Genomic DNA, 18,383 nt, shown 5'->3' on the forward strand with positions numbered 1-18,383 from the left:
TATAACTAGCGTGACTCTTTGTCACGCTAAAGTATTAACATAGCGTGAGACAGTGTCATGCGAAAATATTAACACAGTGTGAGACAGTGTCATGCTAAATTTTTTTAACGCAGTGTGATAGAGTGTCACGCTAAAATATCTACATAGCGTGATATCCTGTGTCACGGTAAACTATTAAAATAGCGTGTTATAGTGTCATGCTGAACAGCATGACACAGTGTCACTCTATATCACAAAGATCTAAGGAAAGATTATAAGAAATTGCTAAAAGGTGCTGATTTTGTTATCAATTTACATTTAAATATTATCAAATAATTGAAACATACAATAATGTGCAGCAGCTTGACTGTAATACAAGTCTTAATGAGCAAGACAAGTAGTGTCTCTAGAGGCTAATATCAGCCCATTCAGATGTTTTCTTAACAAGAAAAGTGATTAACAAAACCAAATATTAGATAGTGCAAAAGGGGATTAGTGTGCTGAGAGAGAGAGAGAGAGAGAGAGAGAGAGAGAGAGAGAGAGAGAGATAGAGAGATAGAGAGATAGAGAGATAGAGAGATAGAGAGAGAGAGAGAGAGAGAGAGAGAGAGAGAGAGAGAGAGAGAGAGAGAGAGAGAGAGAGAGAGATAGTAGAGCAGGCCATTGAATGCCTGTAGGAGTTATACGACTCCTGAAATGATTTAACTGTTGAATCACCCACTGCTGATTCCTGTTACCTTGGGAGTCCTTGTTACAATGGGAGAGGATAGGAAGGGTCTGAACAATGAGGTAGTGGGGAAGGAGATGGGTGGGAAGGCCCATTGACTGATCCACTTCGTAGACTGACCCAGTGAGAGCAAGAAAATATGATGAACTCATTATAGTTTAATATTAACGAACAAGTGTGAATTTGTGAAGCAAAACAGTTTCAATTCAGAGTGATCTAAGTCATACTTTAAACACTACTGCTACGTCACCTGCTGTCATGGTACAACTAGTGACTCGTCTTCTGCTGTCATGGTACAACTAGTGACTCGTCTCCTGCTGTCATGGTACAACTAATGACTCGTCTCCTGCTGTCATGGTACAACTAGTGACTCGTCTCCTGCTGTCATGGTACAACTAGTGACTCGTCTCCTGCTGTCATGGTACAACTAGTGACTCGTCTCCTGCTGTCATGGTACAACTAGTGACTCGTCTCCTGCTGTCATGGTACAACTAGTGACTCGTCTCCTGCTGTCATGGTACAACTAGTGACTCGTCTCCTGCTGTCATGGTACAACTAGTGACTCGTCTCCTGCTGTCATGGTACAACTAGTGACTCGTCTCCTGCTGTCATGGTACAACTAGTGACTCGTCTCCTGCTGTCATTGTACAACTAGTGACTCGTCTCCTGCTGTCATGGTACAACTAGTGACTCGTCTCCTGCTGTCATGGTACAACTAGTGACACTCGTCACCTGCTGTCATGGTTCAACTAGTGACACTCGTCACCTGCTGTCATGGTACAACTAGTGACCCTCGTCTCCTGCTGTCATGGTACAACTAGTGACTCGTCACCTTCTGTCATGGTACAACTAGTGACTCGTCACGTGCTGTCATGGTACAACTAGTGACTCGTCTCCTGCTGTCATGGTACAACTAGTGACTCGTCTCCTGCTGTCATGGTACAACTAGTGACTCGTCTCCTGCTGTCATGGTACAACTAGTGACTCGTCTCCTGCTGTCATGGTACAACTAGTGACACTCGTCACCTGCTGTCATGGTTCAACTAGTGACACTCGTCACCTGCTGTCATGGTACAACTAGTGACCCTCGTCTCCTGCTGTCATGGTACAACTAGTGACTCGTCACCTTCTGTCATGGTACAACTAGTGACTCGTCACGTGCTGTCATGGTACAACTAGTGACTCGTCACCTGATGTCATGGTACAACTAGTGACTCGTCATCAGCTGTCATGGTACAACTAATGACATCTGTTCTCATGGTACAACTAGTGACTCGTCTCCTGCTGTCATGGTACAACTAGTGACCCTCATCTCCTGCTGTCATGGTACAACTAGTGACTCGTAACTTGTCATGGTACAACTAGTGACCCTCGTCTCCTGCTGGCATGGTACAACTAGTGACTCGTCGCCTGCTCTCATGGTACAACTAGTGACTCGTCGCCTGCTGTCATGGTACAACTAGTGACTCGTAACCTGTCATGGTACAACTAGTGACTCGTCTCCTGCTGTCATGGTACAACTAGTGACTCGTCTCCTGCTGTCATGGTACAACTAGTGACTCATAACCTATCATGGTACAACTAGTGACTCGTAACCTATCATGGTACAACTAGTGACTCGTAACCTATCATGGTACAACTAGTGACTCGTAACCTATCATGGTACAACTAGTGACTCGTCTCCTGCTGTCATGGTACAACTAGCGACTCAACTCCTGCTGTTATGGTACAACTAGTGACTCGTCTCCTGCTGTCATGGTACAACTAGTGACTGTCTCCTGCTGTCATGGTACAACTAGTGACTCGTCGCCTGCTGTCATGGTACAACTAGTGACTCGTAACCTATCATGGTACAACTAGTGACTCGTAACCTATCATGGTACAACTAGTGACTCGTCGCCTGCTGTCATGGTACAACTAGTGACTGTCTCCTGCTGTCATGGTACAACTAGTGACTGTCTCCTGCTGTCATGGTACAACTAGTGACTGTCTCCTGCTGTCATGGTACAACTAGTGACTCTCGTCTCCTGCTGTCATGGTACAACTAGTGACTCGTCTCCTGTCATGGTACAACTAGTGACTCGTCTCCTGTCATGGTACAACTAGTGACTCGTCTCCTGTCATGGTACAACTAGTGACTCGTCTCCTGCTGTCATGGTTCAACTAATGACTCGTCTCCTGCTGTCATGGTACAACTAGTGACTCGTCTCCTGCTGTCATGGTACAACTAGTGACTCGTCTCCTGCTGTCATGGTACAACTAGTGACTCGTCTCCTGCTGTCATGGTACAACTAATGACTCGTCTCCTGCTGTCATGGTACAACTAGTGACTCGTCTCCTGCTGTCATGGTACAACTAATGACTCGTCTCCTGCTGTCATGGTACAACTAGTGACTCGTCTCCTGCTGTCATGGTACAACTAGTGACTCGTCTCCTGCTGTCATGGTACAACTAGTGACTCGTCTCCTGCTGTCATGGTACAACTAGTGACTCGTCTCCTGCTGTCATGGTACAACTAGTGACTCGTCTCCTGCTGTCATGGTACAACTAGTGACTCGTCTCCTGCTGTCATGGTACAACTAATGACTCGTCTCCTGCTGTCATGGTACAACTTGTGACTCGTCTCCTGCTGTCATGGTACAACTAGTGACTCGTCTCCTGCTGTCATGGTACAACTAGTGACTCGTCTCCTGCTGTCATGGTACAACTAATGACTCGTCTCCTGTCATTGTACAACTAGTGACTCGTCTCCTGCTGTCATGGTACAACTAATGACTGATAATTGTATTATCCAATAGCGGCACAGTGATATATTAACCAATCATCACTGTCGATAATTGCCTAAAGGTGAAGTTATAATGCCTAATATAACTATATCCTCAAATAGGATTAATGACTCTGTAAAAATTTGTGATCTATTGTATTAATATCATAAACTAATGTATTCAGATGATAAAGATAAACATACATTAATTACAAAATACTATGAAAATTAGAGTAAAAAGATAAGATCAAAGTTTTTTAATATGTTTAGTCTTCTTGTGGAAAAAGAAATGTAATATGTTTAAATTAAATTGCAAAATTTCGGCCTGAAGAACATTATAGTTGTGGTCAATACTTCTACTGAGAGTTAACGGCTAATGCTATTATTATTGTTATTAATAGTAGTAATAGTTGTAGTAGTAATAGTAATAAGAGTAGTAGTAATAGGAGTAGAAGTATTACCCATTTTTCGTAATTTAAATTTGTCAATTTTTGTTTCAGGAATCAGCATTGGTTGAATGTCCAATACAACAGAGGCTTGTAATACATCACCCAATCATACAATAAGAAAAAAAAGGTGTGTAAACAGCAGGTGTGTACACAATGTCATCTCACACATTCCTCCTCAACTCCAGCTCATCAAAGAGGGTTGAGAGGGGTACACACACTGGCCACACACACATAAGTACACTCTCTAGGGCATTAATCCAACGTCTTGGTATAAGAGGAAAATTCTCAGGAATTGTCTTTAAATGTCTAGAAATTTGGTTAAAATTGTGACAAGGAGATAGTGATCGATTTCTCTCATGGTAGAAATTGCTATGCAATCTCTTTCTGCTGTAGAGAAACGAGTCTAGTAAACGTCATTATTTCTTGGTTTAACTCCATTAGAGAAATATATCACATCTGTACTCTGATATTCATCAACAGAGTGTATGTGTATACGAAGGTTGTATAATAAATAGGTCTGTATGAATAACAGTTACAGATAATAGGAATAATGTGCTTATCACAATTACATTCAGCAAAAATAAACAAATATTAGATATCATTATTCTCGAATTCTGAGGATGAGAATGAACCAAATTTCTAGGACCTGGAAATGTGAGATTCTCATACCAATGCATATCATATATAAATATATTTACACATGAAACCAATATATGTATTTCAAGGAACTAAATTACATGTTAGAACAGTATCAAGGACAGACCAATTCCTGGACCCTGAAATCGACCGATTACGTGTAGCGTAATAACCCCGATGACTAAATTGCTAGAAAATTACATAATAAATTTCTAGATTCAACTCTAAAATCTCTAATTCTAAAAAAAATCTAAATTCAAAAGGGGCAAATAAGCCTGCAAGCACATTACGCGAAAATCACTCTTTATTTTTTTTTAGCATTTAGATAAGAGCTACAGAATCTAGAACTGCTAAGGTATAGATTTTCCAATCGAGTAATAAGTGGGTGTGTTCATCAGGCATTGAATCGGGCGTAATGGTATCGGTCTGTCCCAGGAGCACACACACAGTCACATCAAAACATTTCAAAATATTATTTGGCAGTCGAGGGCAGTGTCGTTGGCTATCACAATCCTATTTCATCGCGCGCGCCGCCTGCAATCGCTGAACGTTAGTCCCACGAAACGTGTTGTGTTAAAATAATATTAAGGTCAACATAAGGTGCACTAGTCTTCAGAAATATCATTTCCTGTCCTGAGAACCAGAGCTTCGCTTTTTTTTGTCCTTCCTCACTTGTGTTTCAATGTTTTCTTAACATCAACACCTAATGAATGCGTGGGTGTGTGTGTGTGTGTGTGTGTGTGTGTTGTGTGTGTGGGGGTGTGGGGTGTGGGGGTGTGGGGGTGTGGTGTGGTGTGTGTGTGTGTGTGTGTGTGTGTGGTGTGGTGTGTGTGTGTGTGTGTGTGTGTGTTTGTGTGTGTGTGTGTGTGTGTGTGTGTTGTGCAGTGTGTGTTGTGTTGTGTGTGTTATGTATGCGTTGTGTGCAGTGTGTGTGTGTGTGTGTGTGTGTGTGTGTGTGTGTGTGTGTGTGTGTGTGTGTGTGTGTGTGTGTGCATATCACTAGTTTCATCGATACTTTCCCTTCACTTTTCGGAAGAGCATAGAACCTAGTCACCACACAGTATCAACAAAGCTGCACACTCTACAATATTATCAAACGCTTTTTAGCTGTACAAGCTCCTGAGCTTGACAAAAAAAAATATAAAAAAACCCGTCGCAATCGTCATAAGAGAGGGCACCGTCACCCTTCTCGTCCACAACACGTATTACCGTCACCTGGACCTGATTCATCTCAGCACCTTTATTTCTTTTCACTAATACACCCCGGGGATGTGACGCAGTCTTGTCGCGTTTTCCCTTCCTCGTCTCCCCTGGGGAGGGGTGACTGACACATTCTAGCCATCGCCCTTAACACCAACGTCCTCGTCTCCGCCTCTCTCCCTCAGCCCTATATATCTACCGACCTCTCAGGCTCCTCATGTCTCAACCAAATCACACTGCCGGCATGTTAAAATAACATTAATAATAAGGAAACAAATCATTTTGCTTTCTCCATTAATACGCAGACCAGTACTCGGCGAAGCACCAACTATTACAAAATGTGGATTATCTAGTTTTAGGGTCCAAAGACAAACTTGATTTGGAGGAACGGTTAAGGGGGGGATAAGGGAAATATTACTTACGGAGTTCTTGGATAATTAACTGATATTTCCATAGTAGCACCATCGGTTCCTATATACTGGCAAGAATGCTAAGATATCTTAAGAGGTATTTCTCAACTTTGTGGGAAAACTTGTATCTTCTAGAGGAGTTTCATCAAGTTGCATGGGAGTGTTTCTAGTCAAGGTTTCTAGACGAGTTCTACTTACCCTCAGAGGCCTGACTGTCTGATTCGTCAAGTTTCAAAGCTTTCGCAGACTTTGTTAGTAAACAATTCTGTATATCGAGTTGTGCCTCTTCTGAACTAACGCTCCTTTCTCTCTCTCTCTCTCTCTCTCTCTCTCTCTCTTGTTGCACCGAATCGTTTTCTCAATTTCCTCAACCTTCTCTCCATGTTGCCTTCCTTTCTGTGCACAATGGCCCCTGGAGTTCACATAATAAGTGACACACCGTGACAAGTAAGTAATAATCACAAGAAGGCACCAAGCCGGGAAGGCTATGTAGCACCATCAAATGTGCGGAATAAGCATAGGACACTAAATATCACTAAGGATGCCAATATGAGAACAGAAACACATAAGGTGAATGATATCAAAAGTAACCGACTCACCAAGAATTCTATCGAGGGACAAGTGACCACGAGGGATGGTCGGAAAGCAAGACACACGCTCATCCTGGAAGTCACGACAGTCAAAAAGAAATGCATGACTGTAAGAGGGACAAGGCAGTTTGGACAATAAAGAGCAGGGTGGCACTCCATTAAGTGTCCATTAGTTAAGCACGAATTGCCAATATGCAACCTTGCCAGCGCCGTTTCCCACCACCGGTTATGGTGGTAGAAGGTAGGCCACAGGGACACACACTACTCTTAAGAGTACGCAGTTTGTTATCAGTAACAGAAGACCAACAACCTTGCCAACGGGCAAGGTAAGGTAAGGTAATTATCAAGAGAAGACAGCAAACCAGGAAGGCTGTTTAGCACCATCAAAGTGCGAAATAATCAGAGGGCGCTAAATATCACCAAGAATACCAATACGAGAACAAAAACGCACAAGGCGAACGATATCAAAAGTATCTGATTCACCTAGAATTCTATCGAGGGACAAGTGACCGCGAGGAACGGTCGGAAAGCAAGACACACGCTCGTCCAGGAAGTCAGGACATTCAACAAGGATATGCACAACTGTAAGAGGGACAACGCAATTCGGACAATAAGGAGCAGGGCGGCGCTCCATTAAGTGACCGTGGGTTAAGCGAGTATGGCCAACCCGCAGCCGTGCCAAAGCAGTTTCCCACCGCCGGTTACGATGGTAGGAGGAAGGCCACGGGGACACAGTACGTTTGAGAGTACGCAGCTTGGTACTAACCACAGAGGACCAACAACCCTGCCAACGGGCAAGAATGGAGGAATGAATAACAGGATAAAAGTCGGAATAAGGAATACCTTTACAGGAGATGGGACAAGAATGGATAGCTTCCCTAACAGCAGCGTCTGCACGCTCATTTAAAAAGACACCAATGCGGCTGGGAACCGAGGAAAACTTTACTGTCTTAAATCTACTGGAGATTAGAAACAGCCAGTGTTGAATCTCGACTACTACTGGATGGACTGGATTAAAGGACTCCAGAGCCATGAGGGAACTGCGAGAGTCATCTACAACCACAAAGGTGGATTGACAGCGAGAAAGCAGGAGACGAAGAGCATAGAGAATAGCATAAAGTTCTGCCGTGAAGATGCTAGCCTCCAGAGGCCGGCGACACATACAGGTGTGGTCAGGAAAAACAACAGAGTAGCCTACACCATCAGCAAACTTAGACCCATCGGTGAAGCTGGAAATGGAGCGGGAATTGTGAAGAAAAGTGTTCAAGGAAAAGACGTTTCAGAACTGTAGGAGGGGTAAAAGCTATATGATGTGGGTCAGGGATTTACAAAATTTAGGAAGGGGGACCCTCCATGGGGGCAAGGACGGGGCAACACGAGGAGAAATATTGGTAATATTAACCGAAAGAGAATTTTGCAGGTGAGACAACCGAACAGAAAGAGGGAGGTGGTGAAGGGGAACAGGAACAACAGGAGGGGTAAAAGTCAAAGCACGACATAGGCGAGAGTGAGGGTGTTGTAAGGACCGCGCAAGGTAGCAAAGACAGTGGCGATCACGGCGGTCCTGGAGAGACAGGAAGCCACTGTCAACATACAAGCTAAGGACGGGAATCGAACGAAAGGCACCAGAACTGAGGCACAACCCAGTATGGTGCAAAGAATCAAGATGGCAAAGAGTAGAAGGAGAAGCAGACGAATAAGCAGGACAACCATAATCGAGTTTAGACAGTACAAGAGAAAAATATAAAGAGGGGGAGCGTGTGCCTATCCACTCCCCAAGAAGTATGGGACAAAACCTTAAGTAGGTTAAGGGCCTTAGAGCATTCAATCTTGAGGTAAGAGATATGGGAAGACCAAGACAAACAAGCGTCAAAGATTAACCCCAAAAGCTTAGCAGAATCTTTGTACACAAGGTGTTACGGACCCGAGTCCATCGTCGGAGCACGGAGCAGTGACGACAACGCCATCTGTGAGTCCGCTCCCGAAACTCCCTCCAAATGGACGACGCCATCTAGTGGTGACAGGATATGCTGGCAATAGGCGCTGGATTCCCGTCTTAATTGGCTCGTGGAGTAGCCGCTGCTGACCTCTGGTGAGGTAGTGCATAGACAGTGAACGCCATCTATGGAGTGAAGAGGTGGACGTTTCTGTCTAAGCTAGTAAGTGATGTTTCCTTGTGGTCCCAGGCAGTGTCCTCAGTACTGATGACGTGTCTGGTTTCAGAGTTAACCTGGGACTGCTGTGTTGGACGATGGATCAGTCTACCCAAGGCAGCCAAGGTCTCTTCACCAGTCTGCTTTGAAGAAGCTGTGAGCCACCCCAGACGAACTCTGTTGAGAGTGTAATAGCCTGCCTGAGGCGTGGCAGTGTCGGGAATCGCCTTATCCAGGGTTGGCTGGTGGAGGAGACCACCCACTGGAGTGCTGTATGAGGAGAGTGACTAGTGAGTCACACGAGGCTCCTGCCTAGGGCTCGCAACCCTAGTATCGGTCGTAGAGTGGCCTAAACAATGAGACTGATCGGTACCTGCCAGCCACAGGCTGGATTGTGGTTGAAGGCCATCACGACAGAGCGCCCAGTGGGACTGTGGTTTGGCTGGCCTGTGGCCAGGGTAGATTCGTGATAGTCATCGTGGATTCATCGTGGGCCACGGAAGAAGGAACCAGGGCTATCCAGAGTGAGCATCGCTGAGTATCCAGTGTCTTCGGAGGAAGACGGAACTGTATATTTTTGTGTAGTAATAATCCCCGCGTGCGACTGTTATTTATTTATATATGGTGGTGGAAAATATATCTGAAAACTGGAATATTTGTATCCCTCCCCCTTTAATTTTACTTGTATTACGGAGCTCACCCCTTGAAAGCCTCTACTAACTTGGGGCCGGATACCCAAACTCTAATACCATCAGAGAAGAACCCGGTTGCGTCCCAGTAGGGCCGTAACACAAGGGGATGACCATAAAGTGACTAAGAGGGATGAAAAACAACTTGCTTCCAAATAAAAGTCATACCACAAGTCTTAGTTGCAGAGAACTTGAAGCCATGATCGGTGGCCCAAGACGACACGGAATCAATCGCAAGTTGAAGCCGCCGTTGAAGGAGAGGTAAATCATCACCTCGACAGCAAAGGGTCAGATCTTCGACATAGAAAGCAGAGAAGATGCCACGAGGAAGGGAGGAAAGAAGACCATTGGGGGCAACCAGGAAAAAAAAAGAGTAGTGCTCAGAACACTACCTTGGGGTACACCTTCGTATTGCTGGAAAGAGGCAGAAAGAGTGGCACCAAGTCTCACTCTAAAGGAATGACAAGAGAGGAAGCTTTGGAGGAAAGAGAGGGAGATTAAGACGAAGGCCAATAGAACGAAGTTGAGACAGAATATGGTATTTCCAGGTGGTGTCATAAGCCTTTTCCAGGTCAAAAAGGACAGCAACAACAGATAAAAGCAGTATGAATATAGACATCAGTCGTGCTGCGGCACTTATGAAAACCAAATTGAGAAGGGGAGATATGGTGATGGTGTTCTAAGAACCACATCAGATGGACATTGACCACGCATTCAAAGAGTTGCAGACACAACTCGTGAGGGCAATAGGGCGGAGGTCCTTAGGGGATGTCCCGGGAGACCCTGGTTGCCAAATAATGAGTAAAACGGTAACGAGCCAGACCTCAGGGACTGACGACGAATCCCAAACCCGATTATAAGGATTCATTAAAAAATGAGACACGCATGGAGGGAGATGGCGAAGCATGTCATAAGGAATGTTATCTGTGCCCACTTCCATAGAACTGCAGAGGGCCAGGGCAGACTGAAGTTCAGAGAGAGAGAAGGGATCGTTATGGGAAAGTCAGAGATGAGTGCAGAAATCTAAGGGATGAGATTCAAGAACGGGCTTACGAAGGAAGGAAGGATTGAGGAAGATGAGAACTGGAGCTAACAGTCGAAAAGTGGGAACCCATTTTGGTCGCGACCAGCACTGAGTCCGCTACAGGAGTACCACGGAGGTGAAGGACCGGCGAGACATTTGAAACGAACTTACCCGCTATCTTGCAGGTTTTCTTCCAGATCTGCGGCAGAGGAGTATCGGACGTAATGGTGGAAACATAAGATTTCCTACTCACATGATTATCTATATAGATGGTCCTACAGGCCATCAAACTTGCCTTCCGAAACAAAATAAAAGAACCAGCCGTCTGCCAGCGTCGGTGTTTCCTCCAAATTGCACGCTTTCAGCGGACAGCCTGAGCACAGTCTGCATTCCACCAGGGAATGCACTTCCGTGTGCCTCGTGAGGTGTAGCGAGGAATAGAGCGGAGGGCACAAGGGAGAGGCAGAGTGTAGAGATCGGAGAGAGTAGTAGGGAGGGTGAATAGGTTTCAGCCAGTCTTGGCAAACTGCGACCTAGGGAAGGAGAGGGGAGGGTGAAAAGAGAAAAAGGTAACAAGGATAGAGAAATGGTCACTGTTATGGAGGTCATCAAGAACCCGCCTCATGAAATCTAAGTTAAGAGACGACGAGCAGAGAGAAAAATCAAGACAGGAATTGGTGTGAGTTCAAGAGTCCACGTGAGTGGGTTCACAAGAATTCAGAAGTGACAGGGTAAAAGAGAGGACGAACCGTTCGAGAAGGCAGCCTCAGGTGTTTGTCAGAACATACCCCCAGAGGGTATGTCGACAGTTGAAATCACCCAACAGGAGCACAGGCTCTGGCAAGGAGTCCAGAGGGGGGGGGGGAAGAAACGAATAACCACGAAGTAACCAGGACGAGCACCAAGCATTGGCTCCTGGAGACATACACAAAGTGGTGAAAACTGTGTAATCAGAAGCTGGAGTTCATGGAAGTTCGCATAAAATCCATGAATATTCCATTGAAGAATAGACATTGTCAAAAAGAGAAAGGATAGCAACAGAGAACAGTGAAGAAGCATAAGTAAAGAAGAACACAGCACATTAAATAAGCTCAGGATCAAGATCTGAGTCCGCAAAATCAGGGTTAGGGGGGATGGGTAAACTGAGTAAGGATGGAGTGAAGGGAGCAAGAGGACAGACCAGAGGTGGAAGGATGGGATCCGCAGGAGGAGGAAGAGGCAACCGAAAGGGGCATCCAAGGACAGTGGGAAGAAGGGGGGGGGGGGGGTACAGAAACTGGGGAGTGCACCTCAGCAAGGGCAGCAACCAAGAGGGAATCGGGGGCTAAATAAACCTCCATAGCGGGGACAGGGGACCCCGACCACCGAAATGGAAGGGGACGTAGTGATAGAGTCAGAGGGAATGGGGGGGGGGGGGGGCGGGCGAGGAAGAAAGCGATGCCTTCTTAACTGCCGGGCAAGAGGAAGGAGAGGAGCCAGGCTTACGTTTCTGACTCAGAAACAAGCGTTCCAGCAACACACAACGACAGACTTAATTGTCTCAACAGGAGAAGAAGAATGGGAGTGAACAACATGAAGATCGCTGGGAGGGTATTGGACAACAGCCTGGACAGACAGGCGGTGTGGAGGGCCAAGAGACTGGGGAGGGGGGGGGGGTGGAAATTGGGAAGAAGGGAAAGAAGACACAGGAGACATGGCAGACTGGGTAGGAAGGAGGGAAAACTCCTGATGAAGAACCATGAGAGGGACACATTGGGACAGAACATAAAGTTACAGGGGAGGAGGCGGTGGGCGTGTCCGGGTCTAATGCCTGGAAATGGTTGTTAGACTGAGTAAGGTGGGAAGGATGAGGAGAGGTAGAACGCAACACGCGAGCATAAGATACGCCAGTGAAACAGTTGAGACGGTGGACTTGGCGTCTCACTTCAGGAAAAGACAAACGATTCCGGTGTTTCAGGTTGAGGACAGCTTCCTCAAGTTTGTAGTGTATACACACATGGGGCATAGAGACACAATACTTGTGCATTTGAAGGCACCAGGCCCGAACTTCCAGCACTTATTACAAAGTCTAGGAGAGAGAATGTACTCCTGAACGGAGCACCTGGCATCAGCAAGAATTATAGAGGGCAGAAGGGTCCTACTGTCAAAGGTAATTTTCACAACTCGAAGGGGCTGATGGTGACGACCACGAGGGGGGACGAGTAAATATGTCCACCTCGAGGACAGAATGGCCTTGGGCTTCGAGGATATATTAATATCCTCGTGGCAGTCTTTTAGGTCCCTAACACCAGTTGCAACATGGTGCAGGAGAATAGTGCCAACACTGGCGTTTAACCGAGCGTTTTTGGAGAACTGAACACGGGTCTCCCCAATGCAGGACAATGCGGATAAGCAGGTAACTACATCCTGAGAAGGAGCAGCGACGACACATGTACTGAGACGGGTGAGGTTAAAAGTAACAGACACATCTACCGAGTCAACAAGGTGTTTATGGAAGGCGAAATCGTCAGGAGGTGTAGAATCCAGATAGTTGAGATCAAAGTATTTAGCCCACGTAGTGGGACCAAACAACGTGTGGTACGTATTTGTATGGGAAGGGATTGTGCGAGTGCGGCCGAGGTGGGGACAGCGTTGAGAACCCCCAAAGAGAGAGAAAGGGGTTAAAGGCGCTGTAGTCACAATGAGAGATGGAGCCGTGCCAGGGGACGAGGAGGTTACCACTGGGGGCTTGGGGCTCCACCCAACCACAGAGGAGGGAGGGGAATGGAGGGGGGAAGGGGAAAGTGGTCTGGTCTGGGCCCAATGTAGCGGGGGGCTACAGAGCCCGGTCTTCCAACACAGTCCGACTCAGGTCGCCCACCCCACGAACCTGAGAAGTTCTGGGAAGAAATTTATTCTTTTGAGAAGAAATAGAGATAAGTACCACAATTATTAGAGGATCATTATTCAGCGACATAAAAAAGGAGGAGGTAATACTTTCATTCACGAATGAGCCCCCACACCCACCATGGAGCCACAATTAGAGGACAGGACACCCAACAAGGGACAGGCCGGGGCCCCTCTAGGGGTGCGTATATCTATATCGTGAGTATACGCCCCACAATCACCACCTTAAGAACCATCAGTCCATCGAGAACAAGTTCAGCGACGAAAGGAGGATTGACAACTAAAGCGTCCCCCTCGTTCGCGACGTTGGGTACCACAGTTCTACGGGTGAGAGAGAGTGCCTCCCCAAACACCCGGGCATCAAAACAGAAGATGTCCGAAAGAATAGTCAAGACTGGCAAAAGGTCGACGGGAAATTACAAGTAGAAAGGAGAAGGAGGGGGGGGGGGAGAAAAATTAAACATAAGGAAAAGACACTTCCAGCATAATTCGTGAAGACAGCAGCAAGAGCGTAAGGCAGTAAAAGGACAGAGGACTGTCCCATGGAGCATCACACTCCAGCAGCCGCCGACCAAGCCCCCTCACGACGACAACGGGCTAGAAAGGGAGGGGGGGCACACTGTGACAAGACAAGGCCGTCTTGATTCTGGGACTCACTCCTGCTGGTGTTTCAAAAGCTGACAGCTTATAAACATTACCCATTTAAACTAAAGAGTAAACTAAGGCCACAGCTATAATGGTTATTCAAGCTGCGATATCTGAGTGGATATAACAAGAAATAAATCCTTGAGGACTCGCTAGGATGTAACTCTCAGCTTAAACAAAATATAGGCGAGTAGAACACGTCTGGGGGAGGGGGGGGGAGGGACTAGACGACGAGAAACGCTCCTTGAAGAAAAATGGAAAAAGGAACAATGAGATTTCTCCTGTCTTGCATTGCCATTCTTTTGAGAAGAAATAGAGAGAGATAAGTCCTCATTACGTGTTTCCCAGTCTTTTTTTCTCAATAGAGCATGGACTCTATTACATTTTTTTTATATGCAGACGATGAGTCACAATGACGTGGCTGAAGATATGAAGACCAGATCACACACCAGAAGATGAGGAGACGACGACGTTTCGGTCCGTCCTGGACCATTATCATGTGGCTTGTGATAGTGCGAGATGACTGATGAAGATTAAGCCACCCAAGAGATGGCACGGGCATGAATATCCCGTAAAAGGGAGTGAGGGAGGCACGGGCATTAAGTAAGGGAAGAGAGAGGTGAGGAGATGGAGATTCCTAGAGGAAGGTAAGAGCAAGGCGAAAGGTACGGATGGGATGTGTGTAAGAAAGGGGGTGTAAGAAAGGGGGGGGGGGTAATAATGGATATAAGAATGGGAATGTAAGAATAAGAGGAGAAAGAAAGAAAAAGAAAGAAAAAGGATAGGTAGGCGCATGTTAGGTCACGTTTGTTAGAAAGGTTAGAGCATTTGAGTATGTAGTGTGAAGGGAAGAGAGAAGAAAGGCCTCTCTCGCTCTCATCACAGTCGACTTGATAAAAGTCTAGGACAGACCGAAACGTCGTCGTCTGCTCATCTTCTGGGATGTGGTCTAGTCTTCATTTAATTTATATATATATATATATATATATATATATATATATATATATATATATATGTCGTACCTAATAGCCAGAACGCACTTCTCAGCCTACTATGCATGGCCCGATTTGCCTAATAAGCCAAGTTTTCATGAATTAATTGTTTTTCGACTACCTAACCTAACCTAACCTAACTTTTTCTGCTACCTAACCTAACCTAACCTATAAAGATAGGTTAGGTTAGGGAGGGTTGGTGAGGTTTGGCCATATATCTACGTTAATTTTAACTCCAATAAAACAAATTGATCTCATATATAATGAAATGGGTAGCTTTATCATGTCATTAGAAAAAAATTAGAGAAAATATATTAATTCAGGAAAACTTGGCTTATTAGGCAAATCGGGCCTTGCATAGTAGGCTGAGAAGTGCGTTCTGGCTACTAGGTACGACATATATATATATATATATATATATATATATATATATATATATATATATATATATATATATATATATATATATATATATATATATATATATATAATGAATTATTAAAGCATTGTGTTTGATTTAGAATGAATACGGAGCTATTTAAAGGGCCCCTTACAGCATTTAGCAGCCATGCACACACACTCACACTACTAAAGCTAGCTTGCCTAACCTTCACTACGACATCTGAGTACTTCTCGTATGCATTCAGAGGCTTTGTGCGAGAGTATAGGTACGCCTAGTGTTACGATTTAGCAGCAGGGGGGGACGCCTGGAGACGACTGCCAGGGCTGCTCCCCCCCACGGTCACAGGCAGAGAGAGGTAGCAGCCGGAAGTGGAGAACAGCCACAAGCCTCTTCGGTCACTCGGCTGAAATATGTGTTTTCTGGTCAATGTTTACATAGTTCATGTGTTGCATAGTGTTGCGTTTGTGCTTTGAAAGACGTTGTTCAAGTTCACAATAGAGATGAACTGCGTATATCGCTCTAGCGCGAGCAAATTCTTCTCATAATACCGTCAACACAATACAATTTGTTTGTGGAAATATTTTATATTTTTAGCAGAGCAACAATGTCGTTTTTATTTATTTGTTATTTAGGGGGAAATATTTTTAGTTCTAACATTTGTTTGTAGCTTAGTGTTCTATAGTCTATCATTCGAATCTTATGTTTTTGTTCAGGTGGAACGATGAAAATGGGAGATTTTAAGCAATAACCTATATCATATTTCATGAGAGTGTCATGCCATTAACTTCGGGCAATCGACATATATTTTGATTTTCATTATTCACATTTTTAATTCTCTAATGCAACAGGTTTGTTATTCCAATATACTATTGGTGTGCATTGTAGCACGTTGTTGACCCCTGACATCGAGCGGACTCGCTCTCACAGCCCCATATGAGAGCAAAAGATGTCATCAGCATCTCCAGCTTAGATATTTTGATAAGATGCATTGCTCAATACACCAGTAAGGGAGATTACGCATTTCTCAGAGCGTCCGAGACTGCTTTCATAGCCGCCTCTCCTGCCTTCAAGAGTCCATCATGAAACCAAGACGTGGGTGTCTTCCACTTATGACCCAAAGCATCTCTTCGTTACTCCAAGATCCTGGCCTGGGTCTCTGCACCACAGAGCGAGGTAAAGCTTCTCATCACCTGCCAGATGAGACTTCCGATCAAACCTCCCTCTTGGTACAGCAGCAAGAGGGCAGACCCCACCAAAAAAATAAAGAGATGACCGCCACATCGCCGACGCTCACCACGCCCATCTCCTCTCAGCACAGGCGAGAGACAAAAGAGAGAGATACTGCGCGTCTCCTGGCCACAGCGCGCCCCGTGTGTGTGTGTCAGCCCTAGGTTCTCCTCCTCACCTTCTCCTGCACCCTGACGGCAGCGGTGCGGAAGACGGCGGCGTCGAACTTCTCCTGGTCCTCCGGCCGCACCACCTCCCGCAGCTCCGTCAGCAGGCTCATCTACGGAGAGAACATCTCGTCAAGACGATGGCTGATGGGGAGCTTGATTTGTAGAAGGGTTTGTGAGAGGAGTAGAACGTAAAGAGGGAGTTAAACAGCCAGCCCCACTTCCTTAACTGCTAACCGCTACATAATCCTGCATAATGGTCCTGCGAGATACCCTACATGATCCCATAGAACGGTCCTCTGATATACCCTACATGACCCTATACATCAGTCCTGTGAGATACCCCTACATAATATGCCCCATTATTACACACAACAGTCGAGGTCCAGCAGAGTAATGGGCCCAGAGGCAAAATAAATTCAACAAGTAACTTACGTAGTTTTTTCATGGCACAGTTTCGATGGATATTGTAAGTAAAAATAGACTGAATAGCTCTATTAACACTGAACTCCTCATTACCGCCAAGAGAAGAGCAGGCCAGACTACATCAGTTAAATTTCTGTGAAAATTTTCGGAGTCAGCCTAGGTGTACCCGATCAAGAAAGTGTAAATGGAAGTATCTGTGTATGTGAGACGGCAGCGTGTGTGTGGGACTCGTTAGTGCAGTTTGTGTATAGCCTAAGTGGAAATAATGTAGGCTTTTCTTAGGACGAAAGCTACCAAATAATTGGTCTATGGTTATAGGGGGGCGGGGCGGGGGGGCTTTACACGCAAAAGTTCAGAATGGTCTCACAGGCAATGTAACACGCAGAGGAACACAGGACTTCCAAAAAAATAAGGCAGAAAAACACAGTTTAAGGTCTCCTTAAGGAGACCTTAAGGCTCCTTAAGGTTTAAGGAGCCGGTCGGCCGAGCGGACAGCACGCGGGACTTGTGATCGTGGGTTCGATCCCAGGCGCCGGCGAGAAACAATGGGCAGAGTTTCTTTCACCCTATGCCCCTGTTACCTAGCAGTAAATTAGGTACCTGGGTGTTAGTCAGCTGTCACGGGCTGCTTCCTGGGGGTGGAGGCCTGGTCGAGGACCGGGCCGCGGGGACACTAAAAAAGCCCCGAAATCATCTCAAGATAACCTCAAGAAGATAACCTCCTCATTTGAAGGGCAGAAGAACAGACAGTTTGAGGTCTCCCTTATAAGTAAGGTAGGAGAACACACAGAACATACAGTCTTCCTCATTGGTAGGGCAGAAGAACTCACAGTTCAAGGACTACAGGATAAGGTAAGGCAGAAGTACACAGTTCAGGGATTCTCTCATAAAGTATGGTAGAAGAACGCACAGTTTAAAGGCTTCCTGATAGGTAAGGGAAAAGAACACACACACTTCTAGGACTCCCTGAAATTTAAGGCTGAAGAACACACAGTTCAAGGATTCCCTGATAAGGT

General features: G+C 45.6%; 1 protein-coding gene across 2 annotated transcripts in view; it reads right to left on the minus strand.

The window, feature by feature from the left end:
* LOC123767103 (whirlin) overlaps positions 1-18,383 on the minus strand; it is a 379,357-nt gene that overhangs the window by 77,788 nt on the left and 283,186 nt on the right. For both annotated transcript variants that reach the window (XM_069304866.1, XM_069304868.1), the window contains exon 6: positions 16,953-17,054. In XM_069304866.1, coding sequence (XP_069160967.1) covers positions 16,953-17,054 — 102 coding nt within the window. The remainder of the gene's footprint in view (positions 1-16,952; positions 17,055-18,383) is intronic.

Source organism: Procambarus clarkii, chromosome 53 (assembly GCF_040958095.1).
Source record: "Procambarus clarkii isolate CNS0578487 chromosome 53, FALCON_Pclarkii_2.0, whole genome shotgun sequence".
In the NCBI taxonomy this organism is placed as follows: domain Eukaryota; kingdom Metazoa; phylum Arthropoda; class Malacostraca; order Decapoda; family Cambaridae; genus Procambarus; species Procambarus clarkii.